This window comes from Neoarius graeffei, chromosome 10 (assembly GCF_027579695.1).
Source record: "Neoarius graeffei isolate fNeoGra1 chromosome 10, fNeoGra1.pri, whole genome shotgun sequence".
Classification (NCBI taxonomy): domain Eukaryota; kingdom Metazoa; phylum Chordata; class Actinopteri; order Siluriformes; family Ariidae; genus Neoarius; species Neoarius graeffei.
In genome coordinates, this window is record NC_083578.1 from 36320100 (window position 1) to 36341807 (window position 21708).

General features: G+C 42.9%; 1 protein-coding gene across 1 annotated transcript in view; it reads right to left on the reverse strand.

The window, feature by feature from the left end:
- si:dkeyp-117b11.1 (B-cell linker protein) overlaps nt 1–21708 on the reverse strand; it is a 262865-nt gene that overhangs the window by 99850 nt on the left and 141307 nt on the right. Inside the window, exons 11-13 of the mRNA XM_060931747.1 lie at nt 21467–21542; nt 21273–21303; nt 16593–16626 (exon numbers count right to left, since the gene is read on the reverse strand). Coding sequence (XP_060787730.1) covers nt 16593–16626; nt 21273–21303; nt 21467–21542 — 141 coding nt within the window. The remainder of the gene's footprint in view (nt 1–16592; nt 16627–21272; nt 21304–21466; nt 21543–21708) is intronic.

Consider the following 21708-nt stretch of genomic DNA (forward strand, 5'->3'; position numbering starts at 1 on the left):
GCCTTGCCTAGATGTTTCTGAATCACCCATTTATTCAATGTTTTCTCATTTTTCTTTGTCTCCTGACAGACTATACAGTTTTTTTTACAGACTCAGGCCCTGTCCACACGGCAACGGATTCAGGTGAATCTGATAAAATTGTTTATCATTTCGGCCTGGCGTCCACACGGCACCGGCGTTTTGGGTGCCCCAAAACAAAATCTTTTGAGAACGGGTTCCAGAGTGAAAAAATCTGGCAACGGCACCGTTGCAAAGTCGTCTGGATGAGTAGAACAGATTTGTTTACGATGATGTCACAACCACATGACTGTCAGTGCTTCACGCCAGGTAGAAGTGTAACGAACTCAATGTGAGTTGTCAACAAATCCTATAACTTGGTTCATGAAACGCACTTACAAAATATTTTCACTGTGAATATTTGTGTAATGGTGCAAAGTGAGAGAGAGAGAGTGAGAGAATAGCCCTTAGGGCAGAGTCTTTAGTCCAAACACTGCGGAAGCAGTACCAAACCGCGTACCGTCCGTGCGCTTTCCAAAAACAAAAACAATCCCGCCAGCAAAAATAGGAAAAAAAAGGAGCGATCTCACCTCTTCAGATGTTGGTTTAAGTCTGACAATACATTCCTCAAAAAGGGCGTAGAAGAACAAAGTAATTCATCAATACGTAGCATTCAATTTATTCCGGACCATTAAAGAATTCTGGAGGATCTCAGAATGTTGGCATACCGGCTTCCATCTACCCCCGTTCATTCCTCTTTCCACGTCACCATTCAAAAAACGAGCATGTGATTTTAAAGGGACTATAGCCATAGGACAGGGAGTGAGAAGGTGTGCGCGTGTGACAGTGACAGGGAAGAACCTAGGCTCATGCTCGCCCTGAATTTCTCTTAAAGTGAAGGCAGAAGAACATTCAGCGCCTGGCCAGGCTTTCTATGTATTAATTTACATAGACGTTTTAATATGAAATATAAATAAGTGTCTTAGACAATAGATACTATTTTATGCTACTGACTAATAAAAACTTTATGTGGCTAATGCTACAGAAGAAGGGGTTTATGCACATGCGTCTACTACTTCTGTTGTTCTGGTGTCTCCGATGGGACCGTCTTACAGCGCACGTAGAGGTGTGGCATGTGTATTGCATCGTTTTCAGCAAGCGTTGCGTTGCCATATGAACCTGATATTTTACTGATCCATTGCCCATGTGGACGCGATATTTTTTAAAAAAAATCTCATTGCCGTTGTCATGTGGATGTAGCCTCAGACTACTGAGGCCGACTTGACCTTCTACTATCCATCCCTTGCAAAATTTGAATAACCGCCAATTCAAGATCCAAACTGTCACCTTTTGAGGTAAGTAAGGGCTGACCTTTCCAACCCCTTGGACCAAAAGTAACACTGATGTTTCATTTACAGGTGATCTGGATGTAATTGTTGGCAATTGCTTAAGCTTTGATTGAAAAACTGTGTACTTGATGTCTCTGTGTCTCTCATTCTGTTCACAGAAAAGCCAGTCACACATTTCTTCCAGGTGTTGAGTATTAGTGCACCACTTAGCCATAACACCCACTTAGTGTCAGGGAGCAGGCACTTATGGATGTATGTGCAGAGGAGAGCGGGGTGCAAACTGTCGACAAAGCCAAAACATGAAACAGGAATGGAAGTCAGGAAACTAGCGAGGGTTGGGTGATCGGCAAACAACATAATAGAGGAAAGACAAAAAGCATAAATGTGAAAAGGGAGAGCAAGAGTCAAAAAATCAAGAGACGGTCAGAAAATACAAGGCTTGGTATGAACTGGACAGAGCAGAATGATACTTCTCACTGGAGTTGAGTAAGTGAGTGGCTTAAGTAGGGAGAGAGGTAATTAGGAAGATGAGTGGCAGCTATAATCAATAGTCTGGAGACAGAGGGTGCTGTGATTCTTGGGGAACATAGTTCAAGGTGTCCATGTTTGTAGTCTGAACGTTCTCAGCTGGTTTACTGACAGAACCCCCCCAAGGAGCTCCCTCTAGGAGCTACATTCTTTCTAAGGCACCCCCTACCTCTTGGTGCTGGTTTGTCAGGATGTAGAGCATGGAATTCTTGCTTGAGGAGTGGGTCTACAATGTCCCTTGTGGAAACCCAGCTTTGTTCTTCAGGTCCATAAACTTCCCAATCTACCAGGTATTCAACTTGCCCTCTTCTGTGTCTAGAACCAAAACCTGGTAGATGGGTAAATTATTTACCTGGTAGATGGATTCACCCTCTATGTTGAGAGCTGGGTGCTCCTGGACTGGTGCGTTTTCGGCCAGAGGGCCCGGGATGGCAGGTTTCAGATTGGATACGTGGAATGTAGGTGATAACCTGCTGTGAGGAGGAAGTTCTAAACAGTATGAGACCTCATTGATGCGATGCAGTACCTTGAATGGCCCAATATATCATGGCTGAAGTTTTTGACAGGTGTTGGTTTCTATGAGGTTTCTTGTGGCCACCCATACTCTGTCGTCTGGGGAAAAGTTTGGATTGTCTGCTCTATGTTTATCTGCATATTCTTTATACTTGGCATTGATTGTTTCCAAACGTTGGTGTACCTCCTCCCATATTGTCTGGCTGCAGGTCAACCAGTCCTCCATGGCCTGTACCTGGCTTAGCATGTCATCTCAGGGGAACGGGGCGGTTGATAGCCGAGTATGCACTGAAATGGTGTTAATTGGGTTGCAGAGTGTCTGAGGGAGTTTTGTGCCCACTCTCCCTGGTTACACATGCAGGAGATCCTCAGGAAACAGCCAATTTCTTGGTTGGTTCTTTCTACTTGGCCATTCGACTGAGGATGGTAGCCAGACACGAGGCTCACTGATACCCCTAATCTTTCCATGAAGCAAGTCCAAAAGCATGAAATAAACTGAGTACCCTGGTCACTGACTATGTCTATGTCTTCGGGGATACCATAGTATCCAAATACTTGCTGGAAGAGTAGTTCTGCTGTTTGGGATGCCAGGTAACAGGGTGAGCTTAAGAGTTTTGAAGAAGCGGTCGATAGTTACCATTATGGTAGTATTGCCTTGCAAGGGAAGGAGGTCTGTGATGAAATCGGTGGGACCAGGGTCTCTGAGGAACAGGGAGAGGGCACAGTTTTTCAGCAGGAGGGGTTCTAGGAACCTTAGCTTGGGCACAAACAGAACATGAGGTGATGAACTGGTTAATCTCAGTGAGCATGTTCTTCCACCAGTACTTGTTCCTTAGCATTTGATGAGTATATTGGCTGCCAGGGTGTCCTGTGTCAGGAGATGCATGGGCCCAAGTGATGAGTCTGCCTCAAAGATGCTTAGGCACACATAGTAGGCCAGGTGGGAGATTGATGGGGAGAGTTTGAGGTTATGAATTCCTTATTTCTTTGTCTAGGTCCCAGGTGATAGATTGTAGAAAGCATTGGGGTGGGAGAATGGGGTGGGTGACAGAATATTGATGAGAAGGACCAAAGACTCGAGATAGGGTGTCTGCCTTGGTATTCTTGGAGCCAGGGCAAAATGAAATTGTGAAATTGAAGCATGTGTAAAAGAGTGCCCATCTGGCCTGGGGAGGATTTAACCTTTTGGCTTTCCTGAGATATTCAAGATTCTTGTGGTCAGTGAGAATTATGAATGGGTGAGTGGCTCCCTCTAGCCAGTGTCACCACTCCTCGGGGGTTAGTTTAATAGCAAGCAGCTCTCTGTTACCAACATCACAGTTCCTTTCTGCAGAAGAGAGTTTCTTTGAAAAGCAGGCTACTGGATGAAGTTTCTGTTTCTCCCCAAAATGTTGGGACAGAATCGCCCCTACTCCAGTGTTAGATGCATCTACCTCTAAGGTGAAAGGTTTGGATGGGACAGGATGCTGTAAGACTGGAGCAGAGGTGAAAGCACGCTTAAGATGGCTGAATGCTTCTTCTGTCACAGGGTTCCACTGGAGGTGCTTAAGTCCCTTCTTTAACAGAGCTGTCAAGGGAGTGGCAATCATGCTAAACCCCCTAATAAAACAGCGATAGAAGTTTGCAAAGCCCAAGAAATGCTGAAGGTCCCTTATGGGCATGGCTGTAGGCCAAGACATGACCACAGACACCTTGGATGAGTCCATACTAACTCCTTCAGTGCTGATGATATATCCTAAGAAGAAGATACTACTCTGATGGAACTCGCACTTCTCTACTTTGACGTAGAAGTGATTGTTGAACAGGCATTTGAGAACCACTCTAACATATTCTTGGTGACTTCCTTTATCTGGGGAGTAGATCAGCATATCATCTATATAATTGATGGCATATCTGCCTAGCATGTCCCATAGCACATCATTGATTAGGCATTGGAACACGCTAGGAGCCGAAGAAAGGCCATAAGGCATTACCCAGTACTCAAAATAGCTGGCAGTAGTGCTGAAGGTGGTTTTCCACTCATCACCCTTTTTAATCCTGATAAGGTTATGCGCACTGTGTAAGTCTAGTTTCGAAAAGATCTTTGCTGATCTGAGTTGCTCCAAGGTTGCATGAACAAGAGGAAAGGGATACTTAATGGATACCTGGTTTAATCCCCTGTAAGCAATACATGGTTGGAGCCCACCACCTCATTTCTCCACGAAGAAGAAGCCTGCAGAAGCTGGAGACTTGGAAGGGCAGATGTATCCCTGCTTGAGGGCCTCTTGAATGTACTCTTCCATAGCTGCATGTTCCTTTTGGGAGAGGGGCTATATACATCCACATGGTGGTGACAGGGCGGCACGGTGGTGTAGTGGTTAGCGCTGTCGCCTCACAGCAAGAAGGTCCTGGGTTCGAGCCCCGGGGCCGGCGAGGGCCTTTCTGTGTGGAGTTTGCATGTTCTCCCCGTGTCCGCGTGGGTTTCCTCCGGGTGCTCCGGTTTCCCCCACAGTCCAAAGACATGCAGGTTAGGTTAACTGGTGACTCTAAATTGACCGTAGGTGTGAATGGTTGTCTGTGTTTATGTGTCAGCCCTGTGATGACCTGGCGACTTGTCCAGGGTGTACCCCGCCTTTCAGCTTGGGATAGGCTCCAGCTTGCCTGCGACCCTGTAGAAGGATAAAGCGGCTAGAGATAATGAGATGAGATGGTGGTGACATGCCTGGCAGTAAGTCATAGGGTCGATGAGGTGGTAGCCCACAAGCTTTACCCTTGCTAAAATCCTCCTTAAGGTCCAGATAACATTCAGGGACATTGTCCATAGAGTCTAGCTGAGGACTCTCCACAGAGGTGGATGAGTGTGTGATTTGGGGACAAGAGATACAATTCTGAAAGCAGGTAGGTGACCATTGGATAATTTCCTTATTCTGCCATGAGATTAAGTGGTTGTGAAGTTGAAGCCAAGGGTAACCAAGAATGATATCATGACTTACAGTTGTGGTGACGTAAAGCGATATGAGCTCTGAGTGCAGTACTCCCACTTGGATATAAATCAGGGTAGTACGCATAGTGACGAAACCCTCTCCTATGGGTCCTCCATCGATTTGGTCCTAATGCTGAGTGCACTTTGAAGACAGGTTGTTGGCAGGTTGAACTTCTGTGTGACTGAGCTGCTGATAAAGTTCCCCTCTGCCCCTGAATCAACGAAAGCAGAAAGGCCATGTGTGGAAGATGGCAACTTTTATATCAAATCAAAGTCCTTCCCAAGCCATGTGGCATATAGGGCGGTGCCAATCTCCGTTTCCATAGCCCTTGGCCTCTTGCCTATTACATAGCTAGGGTTACAGTGGGGGGGCTAGTCCTCTGGTAACCGTGAGAGTTTGACTCCCCATTTGCATCTGTATTGCAGCGTGCCTTGCCAGATGGCAGTAGGTACCATTTTTATGATGGCCTTTGTTATGACCCGACCATGAGTAGAACTCGTGATCTCCTGATTGAGAGGTGGACATGCTAACTACTAGGCCACTCACCAGTAAAACTAACACTGGAACGTTAAATGAGGCAGCACAGTGGTGTAGTGGTTAGCACGGTCACTTCACAGCAAGAAGGTCCTGGGTTCAAGCCCAGCGGCCGACGAGGGCCTTTCTATGTGGAGTTTGCATGTTCTCCCCGTGTCTGCGTGGGTTTCCTCTGGGTGCTCCAGTTTCCCTCACAGTCCAAACATGCAGGTTAGGCTAATTGGTGGCTCTAAATTGACCGTAGGTATGAACGTGAGTGTGAATGGTTGTCTGTGTCTCTGTGTCATCCCTGCGATAACCTGGCGACTTGTCCAGGGTGTACCCTGCCTCTCACCCATAGTCATCTGGGATAGGCTCCAGCTTGCTTGCGACCCTGTAGGACAGGATGAGTGGCTACAGATAGATGGAACGTTAAATGATTTAGAATTGAACTTTCTCACCAGACTCACAGTGCATGCTGGACCTTCTGTTGGAGCTGCACGGGATGGATGGATGGATGGATGGATGGGATAGTGCTTGAACTGATGTTTGGAGCTCCCATAGTAGAAGCACAGACCCTTCTTTTTCCTCCTTGCATGCTCTGAGCATGTTAACCGGGTGCGTGATACTTCCATGGGTGAACTGTCCTCAGAAGTCTGGACCAGCTTTATGCTTTCTTGAATGGAGGGTTGATGGGCCAACAGATGATCAAGGTGAATGGAATGGCTAAGTCGATGAGAGAGGCCAGTATGAGTTGTTCATCTCTGCAAGCTAGTTCGCTCAGACCCTTGGGACAAAGACCTTGGCGGAAAACAGCTTTCAGAGCAGGGTTGTTCCATCCATTGGCTGCTGCTAATGTTCTGAAGTCTAGGGCATACTCAGCCACACTTCTGGAACCCTGTGATATGGTGAGCAAACTCTCACCTACAGTGGTGCTTGACAGTTTGTGAACCCTTTAGAATTTTCTATATTTCTGCATAAATATGACCTAAAACATCATCAGATTTTCACACAAGTCCTAAAAGTAGATAAAGAGAACCCAGTTAAACAAATGAGACAAAAATATTATACTTGGTCATTTATTTATTGAGGAAAATGATCCAATATTACACATCTGTGAGTGGCAAATGTATGTGAACCTCTGCTTTCAGTATCTGGTGTGACCCCCTTGTGCAGCAATAACTGCAGCTAAACGTTTCCAGTAACCGTTAATCAGTCCTGCACACCAGCTTGGAGGAATTTTAGCCTATTCCTCTGTACAGAACAGCTTCAACTCTGGGATGTTGATGGGTTTCCTCACATGAACGGTTTGCTTTAGGTTCTTCCACAACATTTTGATTGGATTAAGGTCAGGTTTTAGGTCATATTTATGCAGAAATATAGAAAATTCTAAAGGGTTCACAAACTTTCAAGCACCACTGTACTTCAATCCCCTCAGGTTCATGGTCGAACACTCTCTCTTGAACAGTGAGGAACGGCTCATGTCATCTGCTCACCACCTTTGTTCCAAACAGCACTTGCTTATTGGAGTGCTTTACCAGTGAGGAAGGAAAGAAACTTAGCAATCTTGTGTTCATCAGAAAGGTTAGGCATAGTAGCGAAATACATGGAACATTGCAGTAGAAAACCTTTACAGGTGAGAGCGTCTCCAGTGAATTTCTCCAGAGTGGGAAGCTGCAGCGCTCTGGAGTTGTTTAGGAATGCAACTATTGTCCATCCTTGATATGTGACCCAACCATCTTAGACAGTTATCTCTTAGCCTCATCTCTACTGTATTGAGATTTTTCACCCACGTGACCAAGTCAAGTGATGCATCGTTAGGCTGCCATTTTGGACGTCATGGCTCGAATCAGTTTGAATGCGAGGAAGGCGACAAACAAAAAACATAAAAGGAAAAAGGAGCGAGATGCAGAAAACACCTTCACTATCCAGCAACGTAGGGCATTTACAGGGCGAGCAGAGGGAGAGGTATTTGCAAAAATTGAGGTTAGCAGGCTTAGAGAACGACGTTTACCTGCTTCCACCAGGATTGTTCACTGACGTACGGAAGTACACGAAGCCCTCGTCTTTACCTGACTTCGGTCCACATGATCTGTATACCTATGTCGTTAAAAACCCATTGCCATACACAGGTATTGATCTGAAAGCGTATAAGAGTTTGGATGCCTACAAATATTTTGTGTCAGGCTGGGTAACATGCCTACATCAGTGGGTCGTCCCTGGAGCCGGTGGTCGCCATCTTATTACAGCTAAGGTTTGTTCACATTTTCATTTACTTTCGGTCCTCAGGATAAACAAAATGTTATTAAATGTCATTGAGAACTTCTTGGTCTGTTGAGACATGGCCCGTTATAAATTTGCTGTTACCAGGCAATGACCAAGAACTGTATTATTAGGGTCGGTGTCTGTGTTGTAGCAGTGTACTAGCAGCTAGCTGTTAGCACTAGCTAATGTCAACAACATAGTAGCTAGTATGTTACTGTAGCAATGTTTACGTTCAGTCATTTGGATGACTGTTAAAACCTTTCAGTCTCAAGTTTTTCCTTTACTGTATTTACTAGTTTACTGTAATTATGATCCGGCAGCTATTTACACCGGATCCAATGTAAATAGCTGCCGGAGCGCGCTCCGGCTTGCTCCCCCTCAAATTAAGCAGCACGCTCCGGCTTGCTCCCCCTCAAATTAAGCAGCGCACTCCGGGAGCAAGCCAGAGCGCACTGCTTAATTTGAGGGGGAGCAAGCCGGAGCGCGCTCCGGAACCTCGGCCGGAGCACTCCGGGAGCAAGCCGGAGCGCGCTGCTTAATTTGAGGGGGAGCAAGCCGGAGCGTGCTCCGGAACCTCGGCCGGAGCACTCCGGGAGCAAGCCGGAGCGCGCTGCTTAATTTGAGGGGGAGCAAGCCGGAGCGCGCTCCGGAACCTTGGCCGGAGTACTCTGGGAGCAAGCCGGAGCGTGCTGCTTAATTTGAGGGGGAGCAAGCCGGAGCGCGCTCGGGAACCTTGGCCGGAGCACTCTGGGAGCAAGCCGGAGCGTGCTGCTTAATTTGAGGGGGAGCAAGCCGGAGCGCACTCGGGAACCTCGGCCGGAGCACTCCGGGAGCAAGCCGGAGCGTGCTGCTTAATTTGAGGGGGAGCAAGCCGGAGCGTGCTCCGGAACCTCAGCCGGAGCACTCCGTGAGCAAGCCGGAGCGCGCTGCTTAATTTGAGGGGGAGCAAGCCGGAGCGCGCTCGGGAACCTTGGCCGGAGCACTCTGGGAGCAAGCCGGAGCGTGCTGCTTAATTTGAGGGGGAGCAAGCCGGAGCGCGCTCGGGAACCTTGGCCGGAGCACTCCGGGAGCAAGCCGGAGCGTGCTGCTTAATTTGAGGGGGAGCAAGCCGGCGCGCGCTCCGGCAGCTATTTACACTGGATCCGGTGTAAATAGCTGCCGGATCATAATTACAGTAAACTAGTAAATACAGTAAAGGAAAAACCTGAGACTGAAAGGTTTTAACAGTCATCCAAATGACTGAACATAAACATTGCTACAGTAACATACTAGCTACTATGTTGTTGACATTAGCTAGCTTGACCTTCAAAATGGCGGACACCGGGGCGTCACGTGACCCTGTGACATCAGGTGAAATACCTCAATTGGTCATTCCTCTCCTAAGGACTTCCTGGTTCATAAAGTTGCCACCATTTGATATGCAGGATTTGCCTAAGGGATTGTTGATGGAGTACCTCAAGCCTATGGCTATGAGGGGCTAGCATGGGCCAAGTCTCACTGCCATAAAGGAGAGTTGGAAGGACAATAGATTTGTAGACAGCAAATTTTGTTGTGATTGACAGCCCTGATCTATTCCAGCACCTTGATATTAAGGACTTGTATGTAACTGCAGCACAGGATATCCTCCTGCTTATCTCACTGTTGAGTGATGCATGGTCACCAAGCAGGGCTCGAAATTTGCGGTGGTCCGGTTGCCCAAGGCGACTTAATTTGTCATTTGGCGGGTAATTCCTGTCACTAGCCAGCCCGGCTGGCTAGTTGAAAATAAAAAAATATATATGAAGCGAAGATTCAGACTAGGGCTGTGCGATATATCGAATGTACTCGACATATCTCCGAAAATTCTGTGTGAGATACATAAAATTATTATATTGTAACTATCGAGTATTTTATGGTCATCTGCTGACTTGCATTTGTTTCGTGTTTGTTGCATTTGTTTAAAACCTTTTCCGATGGTTTTCTCCCTGTCCCTCAGGCAGTAACGTGAGAGGTTGCCTAAGGGTAAAAAAAAAAAAAAATCACACACCAACCAATCCCGGGCGACATCTAGGTGCTGAAAGGAACTTGCGGGAAGATTTTCTAGTTTCGGTTTACAGCACTGACTCAGTTCGTGCAATCGCTGGTGTTGCATAGGCTACCGTGTAAGCTCTGTCAATTTCAGCGACAAATTAAAAATGGAAGCGGACGAATTGGTTCCTAAAAGAACTAGTAAGAGGTCAGTCATCTGGCATTTTTTGGATATCGCGAGGACGTGGAACAGCAAATGCCAATTTGTAAATTGTGCAAAAAAAAACGTCATCACGAAAGGCAGCAGCACTACAAAGCATGTTGGACATATTTTGGGTGCTATAGTCATGATAGTAAGTATATTTGTTTTCAATACTCATACACCAAATTGCCAAGTTTTCCAATATATTATTATTTGTTAATATTATATTATGGTGCTCTGTGTTGTTCTCATTTATGTATTTAACAACATATCAAAATACTCGGGTCTTGAAATAAATGCACATTAGTTATGAACAATGGTAACTACTCTCTTTTTTGCATTATTTTTGACAGAAGTAAAATTCATACATGAACAAATTTTGGCTAGTTGATTTTCTGTTTGGCTAGTTACTTTAGAAGGTAACTAGTCTGGCTGGCTGGTGAAAAAATATATGAATTTCGAGCCCTGTCAAGGAAGGTAAACTTGTGAACCTGATTGAGCAGATGGTCGTCAATCATGAGGAGTGCAGGGTTATCACAGTTCAGATGAAGCACCTCAGTTTTTTTGCTTACTTATGTTACATGCATCATTCAGGAAAGTTGTTGCAGTCTGAAGATCATCTGCACTAGACATTGTGCAGGTTCCATCATCAGCATAGAAGAATTACCCTAATGTGGTAGCGAGTACTGACTTCTTCTTAAGCCATTGTGTGTTAAACAGTTTTCCATCAAGCAACCCCAAAGTTTGGCAAATTCTTGAAAGCATGTTTCAGCACAAAGGTGGTGAAATGTTTCCCAGAAAGAGGGTGGGAGCCAGAATGCAACCTTGCCTGCATCCACTAGTCACCTTAAAAGCGTCTGTGAATTCTACACCAATGAAAAACTTTGCACATATGCCATCGTGAAAGCTGTGCATGATGTTAACTATCTTTTGGGGTGTACCAATCTTCAAAAGCAGACCCCACATGAGTGTTCTGTCCACAGAATTAAATGCTTTAACTGAGTCTAGGAATATAATGTGGAGCTCTTGATGTTGTTCTCTGCACTTCTCTAGTACCTGTCCTAAAGTGAACATGTCAGTAGTTGATCTGCTTCCTCTAAAGCCACACTGTGCTTTGGGGAGATGCGGAGACAGGGGCCTTTCTGTGTGGAGTTTGTATGTTCTCCCCATGTCTGCGTGGGTTTCCTTTGGGTGCTCCGGTTTCCCTCACAGTTCAAAGACATGTGGTTAGGTTAATGTGGGGCAGCCTTGGGCTGAAGTGCCCTTGAGCAAGGCACCTAACCCCCAACTGCTCCCCAGGTGCTGCAGCATGGCTGCCCACTGGGTATGTGCGCGCGCTCATTACTCACTTGTATGTGCGTGTGTGTGTTCACTGCTTCAGATGGGTTAAATGCAGAGGAGGAATTTCATTGTGTGCTTAAGTTTGTGCTTGAGTGCAAGTGTGACAAATAAAGGCTTCTTCTAAGTAATAATGAGTGTAGCTCCTAGATCAGAGGCTCACCACCAGCTTTAAGTATCTCACTGGGGATGGAGTCAGGTCCTGGTGCCTTGTCTGAAGCTAGTTGCTTGAGAGCCTTAACTAGTTCTTCCTTAACTGGGGCCTATTCAAGGCAGGCAATTACTTCCTCTTGTGGAATGTCATCCCTGAATGGTAGGGTCAGCGGTACTTTCTTGATTTAGAAGGTGTCATGATCCAGCCTGGAACTCTGAGAGTGCAGACTTCTTTCAAAGCCAAATGCCGCCACATTAGTGAAAGTGAAACTAAATCTGTCAAGCCATCCTGTGAATCAGATCCACTCTAAAATTGAATGGGTTCTTCCTTGGGCCATGCTACATCTTTCCACCAAGTTTCATGAAAATTGGAACTGCAGTTTTTGCATAATTTTGTTTGAAGACAAACCAAAAGTAGAACCTCTTTGGCAAAGGTATTTAAACTATAACAGCACATTAATGGGTAACTCTAAATTTCAGAGCACCCTCACTGAAAATTCAAGCAGCCTCATAGCACCAGCAAATATATATCTCTGGCACTGCCCCTGATGCCCACAACATTTGCTCCTCTGCCTTCACAGGAAGGAAATCCTGGCTGGCAAGCTACAGGCTACATAGTGTTCAAGCAGAATGTCACAACTTTACGGGGGGTTAATAGGATGCGGGTGAAGTTAAAACAGTTAATTGAAAAACAGCTCAGGTAAACACATCCAAATCAGTGAGCAGAAAAATGGTCAAAAACATGCATAAACTGGGTGATCTACAAACTGGACATCCAAGGCAAAGCTAGGGCATGAGACAAGAAAACAAAACACAGTCAGTCAATGACTTGAAACATGGAACAGGAATCATACAGCTTCGTAATCACAGGTAAGAATAACACTGACTATACTTCAGCATGCATGAGTGTTCAATGCATCTTTAATGCGAGTCCATTAAGAGCTGAGATACAGAACAACTAATTGCTAACATCATGCGCTGCGTGGACCCACAGCCCATCCTGCGGGCTGTTATTGAAAAATGTAGTTCAGGGCTGTGAACCCAGAAGTAGCCGTTGGCACGGAGCGTGAGCGAGAGTTCATAACAGACCCCCCACCACCACCACTAGATGATGTAACTCCTGGCACACCAACCAATGCCACGAATAAGTGGACTAGGGCTTCTGGGGAAGGGCCTGATGCTGGATAATGCCCCATAGGTTTTTGGCCTGGGTAAGGGTTAGGTGTGGGGCAAAGATAAGGCAAGGGCATGGACTCAGGCCAAGGCATGATTAAGGATTCAGCAGATGGAGTGACATCCTTAAAGCCAAGAGGCAGGGTGAGGTCCTTATCCTCAGTGTTAGGAAGCAGAGTGACAAATGGCCCTTTTCCACTACCCTTTTTCAGCTCACTTCAGCTCACTTCAGCCCGACACGGCTCGCGTTTTGACTACCAAAAACCAGCACGACTCAGCTCGCTTCAGCCCTGCTTAGCCCCTAAAACTCGCACCGTTTTGGAGTGGGGCTGAAGTGAGCCGAAGCGAGCCAAAGCGAGCCGAGTGAGGCTGGGGGCGTGAGCAGACACTCCCCTGTGCACTGATTGGTGAGGAGGAGTGTCCTCACATGCCCACACACGCCCCGCGAGCGCGCTGGGATCTGTAAACACCACAAACCCGGAAGGAGAAGAATTAAGAATTACGAGAATTTCTGAAGCCTTATGCGCCTCGCCTCATCTATACGCTCTTGCCAGTATCTGTCCGCGTTGTCAGTGACAACAAGCCACAGCACCAAGACCAGCAACACTAACGACTCCATGTCCTCCATGTTTATTGTTTACTATTCGGGTCGTGAGACTACCACTTAAAAGCTCACTGATGTCACTGTTTGCGCTGCTTAACGACATCACCTGACGTCCACCCACTTTCGCTAACTCCACCCAATGTGTCCACCCACTTCCAGACAGCACGGTTCAGCACGGTTGTAGTCGAAATGCAACTCCAACAGCCCCGCTCAGCCCGACTCAGCACGGCACGGCTCAGCGGAAAAGCGGCAAATGTCATCTTCAAAGCTAGGAGGCAGAACAATGATCTCATCCTTGCAGTCAAGAAGTGGCATGATATATTGAAAGCTAGGAGGTAGAGAAGGTCTCGTCCTTGCAGTCAGGAAGTGGAGTGATCATGTCATCTTCGAAGCCAGGTGGAGGACTGATCACAGGAGTGAAGGCCACACAATCAGCCTCTGGAGGGAGCTCTGGAATGAACATTTTTTTGCCACAGTTAATAGCCTTGTGCATGTTCTTGCCACTGTGGTCTCTGGGTCTGTTGACTTGTGCAATTCCATTCTTAAACATCTCATAAATAAGATTAAATCAATTTACAACACTTTTACTGTCAAACACTTCTCCTGATGATACCCTTCCAGAACATTTACCTTAGCTATTGTATAGCTTTACTGCTATTACTCCAGCTGATGTGTCTGAATTTATTAAGAAATCTAATTCCTCCTTCGGTCAACTCAATCCTGTTCCTATTTCTCTCCTTAAAAATTCCATGACTTCTGTTATCCCTACTCTTGCAGATTTTATCAACTGTTCTCTTACCTCTGGGATCAGTCTTACCAAGCCTCAAAAAACCCTGCCTCAAGCCAAATAACTTCAATAATTACAGGCCCATTTCTAACCTAACTAATTGCAAGATGTATTGTGAGGGTTGTTGCTTACCAGCTGCAGTCTTTATCTTGATTTAAACAATATTTATGAAACATTTCAGTCTGGTTTTTGACCATTATGTTACACTGTCATCATGCTGCGTGAAACATACAGTGCTGCACTGAGAATGAGGAAGAGTTCATAACACAGAGTTGGCCCTACTGGAAGGAAGTCCAATCCAGCAATGTCCTACTTGGTCCCACAACAATCCAAAGAAGAGGTGGTATAGAAAATGCTATCTCCAAAAGCATTTGAAACATCCAACAGTAGGATTTAAACACTTTCTACATGCCCTATGTAGACAAACTCAAGCACATAAAGCAGCCCACCTCTCCACCCTGAGAACTGTTTTTTTGTTTTTTTTTTTAAATCAGCCAAATCATTGAGTAATCTGATTACAGATGGTACAGATCACTAATCACCTGTCTCTTATGATAAAACATTTCTATCCTATCTCTTTCAGGATGACAGTTACTCCATCCACAGAGCATAGGGGTTCACTGAATATTTTGATGTGAATGAAAACTATGTACAAATCAGATAATGGATATAAAAAAACCTGACAAGCAGTGGGGGGAGGAAGGAAAAGGAAAAAAACTATAATACTATTTGGGGTATAAAGCAAGTTTTAAAAGTTTGGAGCAATTTGAATTTGGAAGAGGATATATAAACATATCCTACCTTGCACAGTGGGTAGGGTGGTAAAGGAAGCAGAAAAATCTCAAAGATCGCAGTCTGAGAATTGCAATTCACATTCCAAGATGCCGAAGCAGACTACTGAGCTGGATAGACATGCTCTAGATCATGCCCTGGCCAAGATCCATACCTTTGGTGTGAAACTGTACCTCAAACTCTCACATATAGCAGAGGCATGTCTTCCTGTCCCTGCCATGTCTGTTCTGGATAAGAGTGAGTCTTTTTCCCACCTGTAGCAGGCCATTTAGTAAAAATGCTTTGGATCCTTTCTACTTCCTAAATAAGTGGGTATACGCTTATTCATTTGTTTTATACACTATATGGCCAAAAGTATGTGGCCACCTGACCATCACCCCCCACCATATGTGGGTCCTCCCCAAATTGTTTCCACAGCACACAATTGTCTACAATGTCTTCATATGCACCAGCTTTGAGATTTTCCTTTTAACTGGAACTAAGGGACCAAAACCTTGTAATGCCCCCGTGCACAAAGGTTGGTACGGAAGAATCCAGGAGCCTGTACAAAGCCCTGATCACAACACCTTTGGGACAAATTAGAACACTGTCTGCATGCCAGGACATCCTGTCTGACACTAGTGCCAAACCTAAAACATCAAAGAAGTGGTGAAATTTATAATGAGATGTTCAACAAGCACATATGGGTGTGATCTGTCAGGTGTCCACATATGTATGGCCATATAGTATACCAGATTCAATGTATTATACATATGTTATCAATGTTTCTACATTGTAGTTTAAGGAAACACTTGCCCGAAATAGATTGAATAGATTATTACAGGCTTTGTGAACTAGTGGCATTACATCTTTATTGCAATACTGTTGTATTGCATTGTACAATGCACATCAGACAAATTATGTAAGCACTGTGATTGTGTGACAACCATCAATTCAATCCACATTGCATGCACTACTGATATGACAGTGTGCTTATTTTTATTAAGAAAACTATTGTGCAAATGTATACCAGTGTCAGTGAAACATGGGACAGACAATGCCGGACCAGTTCAATAAAATTTCAAATTTATTATAAAAATATAAGATTTTATATTGCAGGCATATAGCCTATCTATGAGAGAGAGAGGGAGAGAGCGCAAGTGTATATGTAGCACTTAATAAATAACCTATTCATCTTTTTTTTCAATGAATCTACAGGATGTACAATCTTTGTAGACATAAGTTTATATTGTATTTTTAGAGGGTTGTACACAGGGCTTGTTTAACCCTCTGAGGTTTTAGGCTAATTTTGCCTATTTTTGATACCTTGCTATAACAGTGAATATTAAAATTTCTATTTAAAAACATGAAATAAAGTCTGCAAGTAAAAAAATAAATAAATAAAGGCTTAAGAGAGAGACTGACTGACCTGCTTTCACAGAGTCACTGGTGATGAAAGAGTTCTAAGGAAAACAACAAGAAATTATTTTTAATATGCAGTGCAAGTGCATATGCATAAAGCAGTCTGTTTGTAGACAAACATTAAGGATGTAAGCAAATACAAAAATACATTATTTTGATTGAACAGATGTGTCCAAATGCCGCCCTAAACAAATACAAATACAGACATGGGGTGGGATTCCCAGAAGCCTCTTAAGGTCAATGTCTTAAATTATCTCCTAAGATCAACTGTCAAGCTCACATGGTTTTCCTGAACAACATCGTAGCCAAAGTAGTCTTTTAGTTTGCTCTGAACTTACAAGGAACCCAGACCACTCGTTCAAAACAAAGTGACTTGCTCATAGCCGAATACAAAGAATGCGCATGCACCTCCGAGGGACTCTTACAATCAATGGCGGAAAACTGGTGTTGAATTTGCTGCCGATGTTCAATAATTTTTCTTGGACATTCCAAGTACATCAAGTTAATTATTAAATAAATATACAAAAAACATTATGAATATATTTCAATACGTTATGGAATTATGTATGGAGATCATAATGTTACATTGATATTGCCACATTTAATCAAATTTAACTCCATTAGGTGAGTGATTATCAAATTTAGTGTCATAAGACATTTCTGCACCTGTAACTGTGTGTGTGGGAGTGTATTATTTCAAGTCTTATCCATAATGCCAAGTTAGCAATGTTCTTCCTTATATGTGCACGTGAGAGGTTTTGATCTGTCTCTACCTATGTGTAATGTAATATATATAAAGTCAATTCAATCTCCTTAGGTAGAGACAGATCAAAATCCCTCTCTCTCTCTCTCTCTCTCTCTCTCTCTCTCTCTCTCTGCATGCGCACATATAAGGAAGAACATTGCTAACTTGGCATTGTGGATAATAAAGTGGCGGCTACAAGTATCAACACCTTAATGATCTTTTGGCCATTGCAAAGGTAGAAAAGGCTTTAAGTATGTAAACTGTGCGTGAATAGTTACTCAAACTTCCACTGAAAAAAAAAACGAGTTGATTCCTGATTACTTAGCATATCAGATCACATGACACCGTTCCACAATTATCGACATCCAGATAATGATTTATATTAAAATAAAAATAATATAATAATAATAATAATAATAATAATAATAGGTATGTGGTATTAAGTTAAGAAAACAGTTTTTTATTTAAAATTTGTTTTACATAGACATATTTGTTACAAAATATCTTTTATAAATATATCGATGCCTGTGCTTATGTAAATGAGGAAGTAATTCTAATGTTTGTAAACAAATGAACTGATAATGTTTAACTTGTGTCAGAAAATCTTTTTGTTCCAATTTCAACCCACTAAGTATTTTCGTAGATCACAATCATTCATTGTTGTTTGTATTAATTTCAAGTTTTGTATTTTAACAATAAATGTCAGGCAACTGACATTGTAATCATATGAAAATCCAGGTCAAAGGTTGCACGTCATTCCTTGAACCAAAACTTTATATTTTTACATCTAAAAAATTAAATCTAAAGTGCTTCCTGCACCAGTGGTGCATTAAGCAGTGCCGATCTGTTTCTGTAGCCCTCGGCCTCTCGTCTATTACATAGCTAGGGTTACAGTGGAGGGCTGGTCCTCTGGTAACCACGAGTGGGTGTGTGTGTGTGTGTGTGTGTGTGTGTGTGTGTGTGTGTATATGTATATTACACTGTACGTACACACACACACACACACACACTCGCAGTTACCAGAGGACCAGCACCCCACTGTAACCCTAGCTATGTAATAGAGATCTTGCAGTCACGTGACCGGAAAGTACACAACCCCCATCTTGTCGGTCAAAAACACCGCTGAATACTGCTGCACTCGTGTACAGAATGGATCAATTTCAACCGACGGACTACACGGCTCATTTTTCTAATGAACAGATAACTAGATATATGTCTAAAATAAACGATCTACAGATTTGTGACCCTTATGGCTTTCCGGACGGAGTTTTCACGACCGGATTTTGAACTGCCAGCGGAATACCCGGACGTGTATGATTACCTCATAAACTTTCCCTCGCTGTTCAGTGGTGAAGCACTGTGTGCTTATAAATCTCTGGACAGTTTTCTTTACAGAAATTCAGGATTTGTCAGCGACTCAGATGTGGCATCTTGTAAACAAGAAAATAACTATCCTCATTGGATGGGTAAGTCACCTTAAGTATTGAGTATAGCACTGACCAGCTGATTATAGAATAAGGTAATTCCAAATCGTCCGTCTTGTTTACATGGATCTGGCGTTGGAGAGGTAGAGGCTTGGCAGTGGAGGTTTGAGTAGCTGTTTTCTGAACTTAGTCAACAGGCCGGCTCTGCCTGTAGCCTCGCTTTTGCTTCTGCTCCCGGCGCTGCCTCCTTCGCTTTGCTTCCAATAACAATCCACGGAGACCTCGCTGTCTCGTCCGGAATGTTTTTTTTTTTTTTCTCGTCCGGAATGTTGTGCATGCGATGGAAATCACTACAAACCGTCATTTTCTGCTGGAAACCAATGTCCAGTAAGTCCATACAGTTGTAGTGGATATTGAAGTCCGGTACAGACGAACAACACGCAAAAATACACACAAAAAAACATAAAAAACGTGCACAGGTAGGGAGAGCTTGTAGCCGCAGCCATTGTAGTAGAATTGTGTATATAGTAGGGTTTTCCAGAAGAAAAGGTAGAAGTAAAAGCAGAAGTAGAACCAGAAGTAGAAGGCGGAATATGGCGTTTGACCGACACGATGGCGTCTGTCACAATCTGGATCGGCTGTGACGTCACATGCAAGTGCTCCATAGGCGAGAGGCTGAGGGCTACAGAAACAGATCGACGACGCCTAACGTGCCATATGGTGCAGGAAGGACGGGACAAACATACACACTAATATATATATATATATATATATATATATATATATATATATATATATATATATATATATATATATACACACTTTTTTCTGAATGGAATAGAAAAATCTGAATATTTCAAGCATGTAATTTTTTAAATTCTGGTCTAATTCTATTTATTGTAACAGGATTCCAAATACTCTATAAGCATTCCTTTCTGTTATGAATCAGAAAAAAAATATATCATAAATCACAGCACTTTTTTTTTAAGTACTTCATCTACTTCAACAATGTTACACAAAGATCAATACATAACAGTTGTAAATGTCACTTAATTCCACGGGGTGTCGATAATGGTGGACACCGGTGAAAGCAATCACTATTAGTCAACACCTCACATGACTTCTCAAACGTGCATTTTGATACAAAATGGCAACTGTCAAATGAAAGAGTAAGAAACAAAGTAGGTTTCAACAAGGATATCATGAAATATCAGTGAATTTGATAAGTAATTTTTCCACCATGCTTATCTGCAATGATAATGTCAAAGTTTTCCTCAAATTGCTGATCGTGCTAAAAAAAATTCCATCTCAGGTAACAAGCTGTGTCATCAGACAAGATCAAATTGGGGGGGGGGGGTCATCTTCTGGTTGATTAATTAACCAATAATAACTGTTGTAACTGAAACTCACCTTTGTAAAATTGTTTATTGGTAAATCTGAAAAAAAGTGTTGATAATTATGGACTGTCGATAATTGTAGCCGCCGCTCTAGTTGAAATAATCCTGACTGCATGTTTGGGTAACAGTGAAATGAGGGGATATGGGGAACACATTTACTTATTATTATTATTATTATTATTATTATTATTATTATTATCTCATTCTTTCGTGTAAACCTTTATTCGTTTAATTAAAAAAACTATATAAAAAAATATTTAAATATTTAAAAATATTGCCCAAAAATGTAAATTTGTTTCAATTATTAATTACCACATTATATATTTAATGCTTAATGATACAACATATTAACAGATTTTAAACACTATGTTTCATTGATTTTTGGTTAAAAGCGAATGCCGTTTGACCCAATCAATTGGAATTAGCAACTACTAAGGCCTATATCGGGGATGTGCACTGCAAAGATGCTTTTTGTAATGTTGCTCTTCAGATTCCTTCTGATGAGTGAGTTTGGGAAAACCACATACAGAGACAATGTTCATTGCTTCAGAGCATCTCTCAACTCGCTCTTTAGCCCTAAATGGCAATGTTATCAGGAAACCTACCCATGAACACTAGGTAAAGTATCCAGTCAAAAGATAAACTATATGTCTTTTTAATGGAAACATGCTAACATTGCTGCACATTGCTGACACAGCCATTGTATGTGGAACCTGACAATGCTGCTTGGGGGGGAAAAAATTACCAAGTTAATTTAAAAAAAAAGAAAATCCAGTTCATTTACACAATATTTATAGGAGTGGCACAATTGCTGGTTTGTTCCAGTAATCTGACCTAAACACTAGGCTTCAAAATAAAACCATATTCCATATTTATTTTTTTCATATTTTGAGTTGTCATTTCATGTACTGTAGCTCAAATAGACTGCATGCTGTACATAGGGCAGAATATCTCTGCTGGGGTCTCCAAAAGTAAGAATTTCAGTTCATTTATAAAGAATATCAACAGGATCAACAATATCAGATGCAAATATTTTGAGAACTAATCAGATACAGATAATGACAGAAAATTACACCCCTGATGTACATGTCCAAGCTTATTTGTATCTTGACTATACTTACAGATTTGGTTCTTGGGACAGGTGGTTTCATACTGGAAAGACAACAGAAAAAGTAATAAATGACCCAGCATAATATGGAACCATTATATGTAAGAAAAAAATCTTATTTTTCCAAATTACCCATGAGGATATTTAGCTCTCACAGGAGTAGCAGTATCAGTGCACTTAGCAAGATAGAAATGTACACACACTTACACAGGTAGAGGAAGGTCTCTCACTATTGTTTTGGGTGGAAGCATGCGAACACCACCACGGGGTACAGGGGGGCATGCTAAACAAGAATCAATTAAGTAACCAAGTAAACAAAAGCTGTACATGGTTACAAAAATGAAATGTTACCATCAGATCAGGTAACAATCAATTCTATAATTACTGGAACACTCAAACAAAAATAACTGTATTAAATATATATGAAACAAAATTATTAAAAGTTTCCA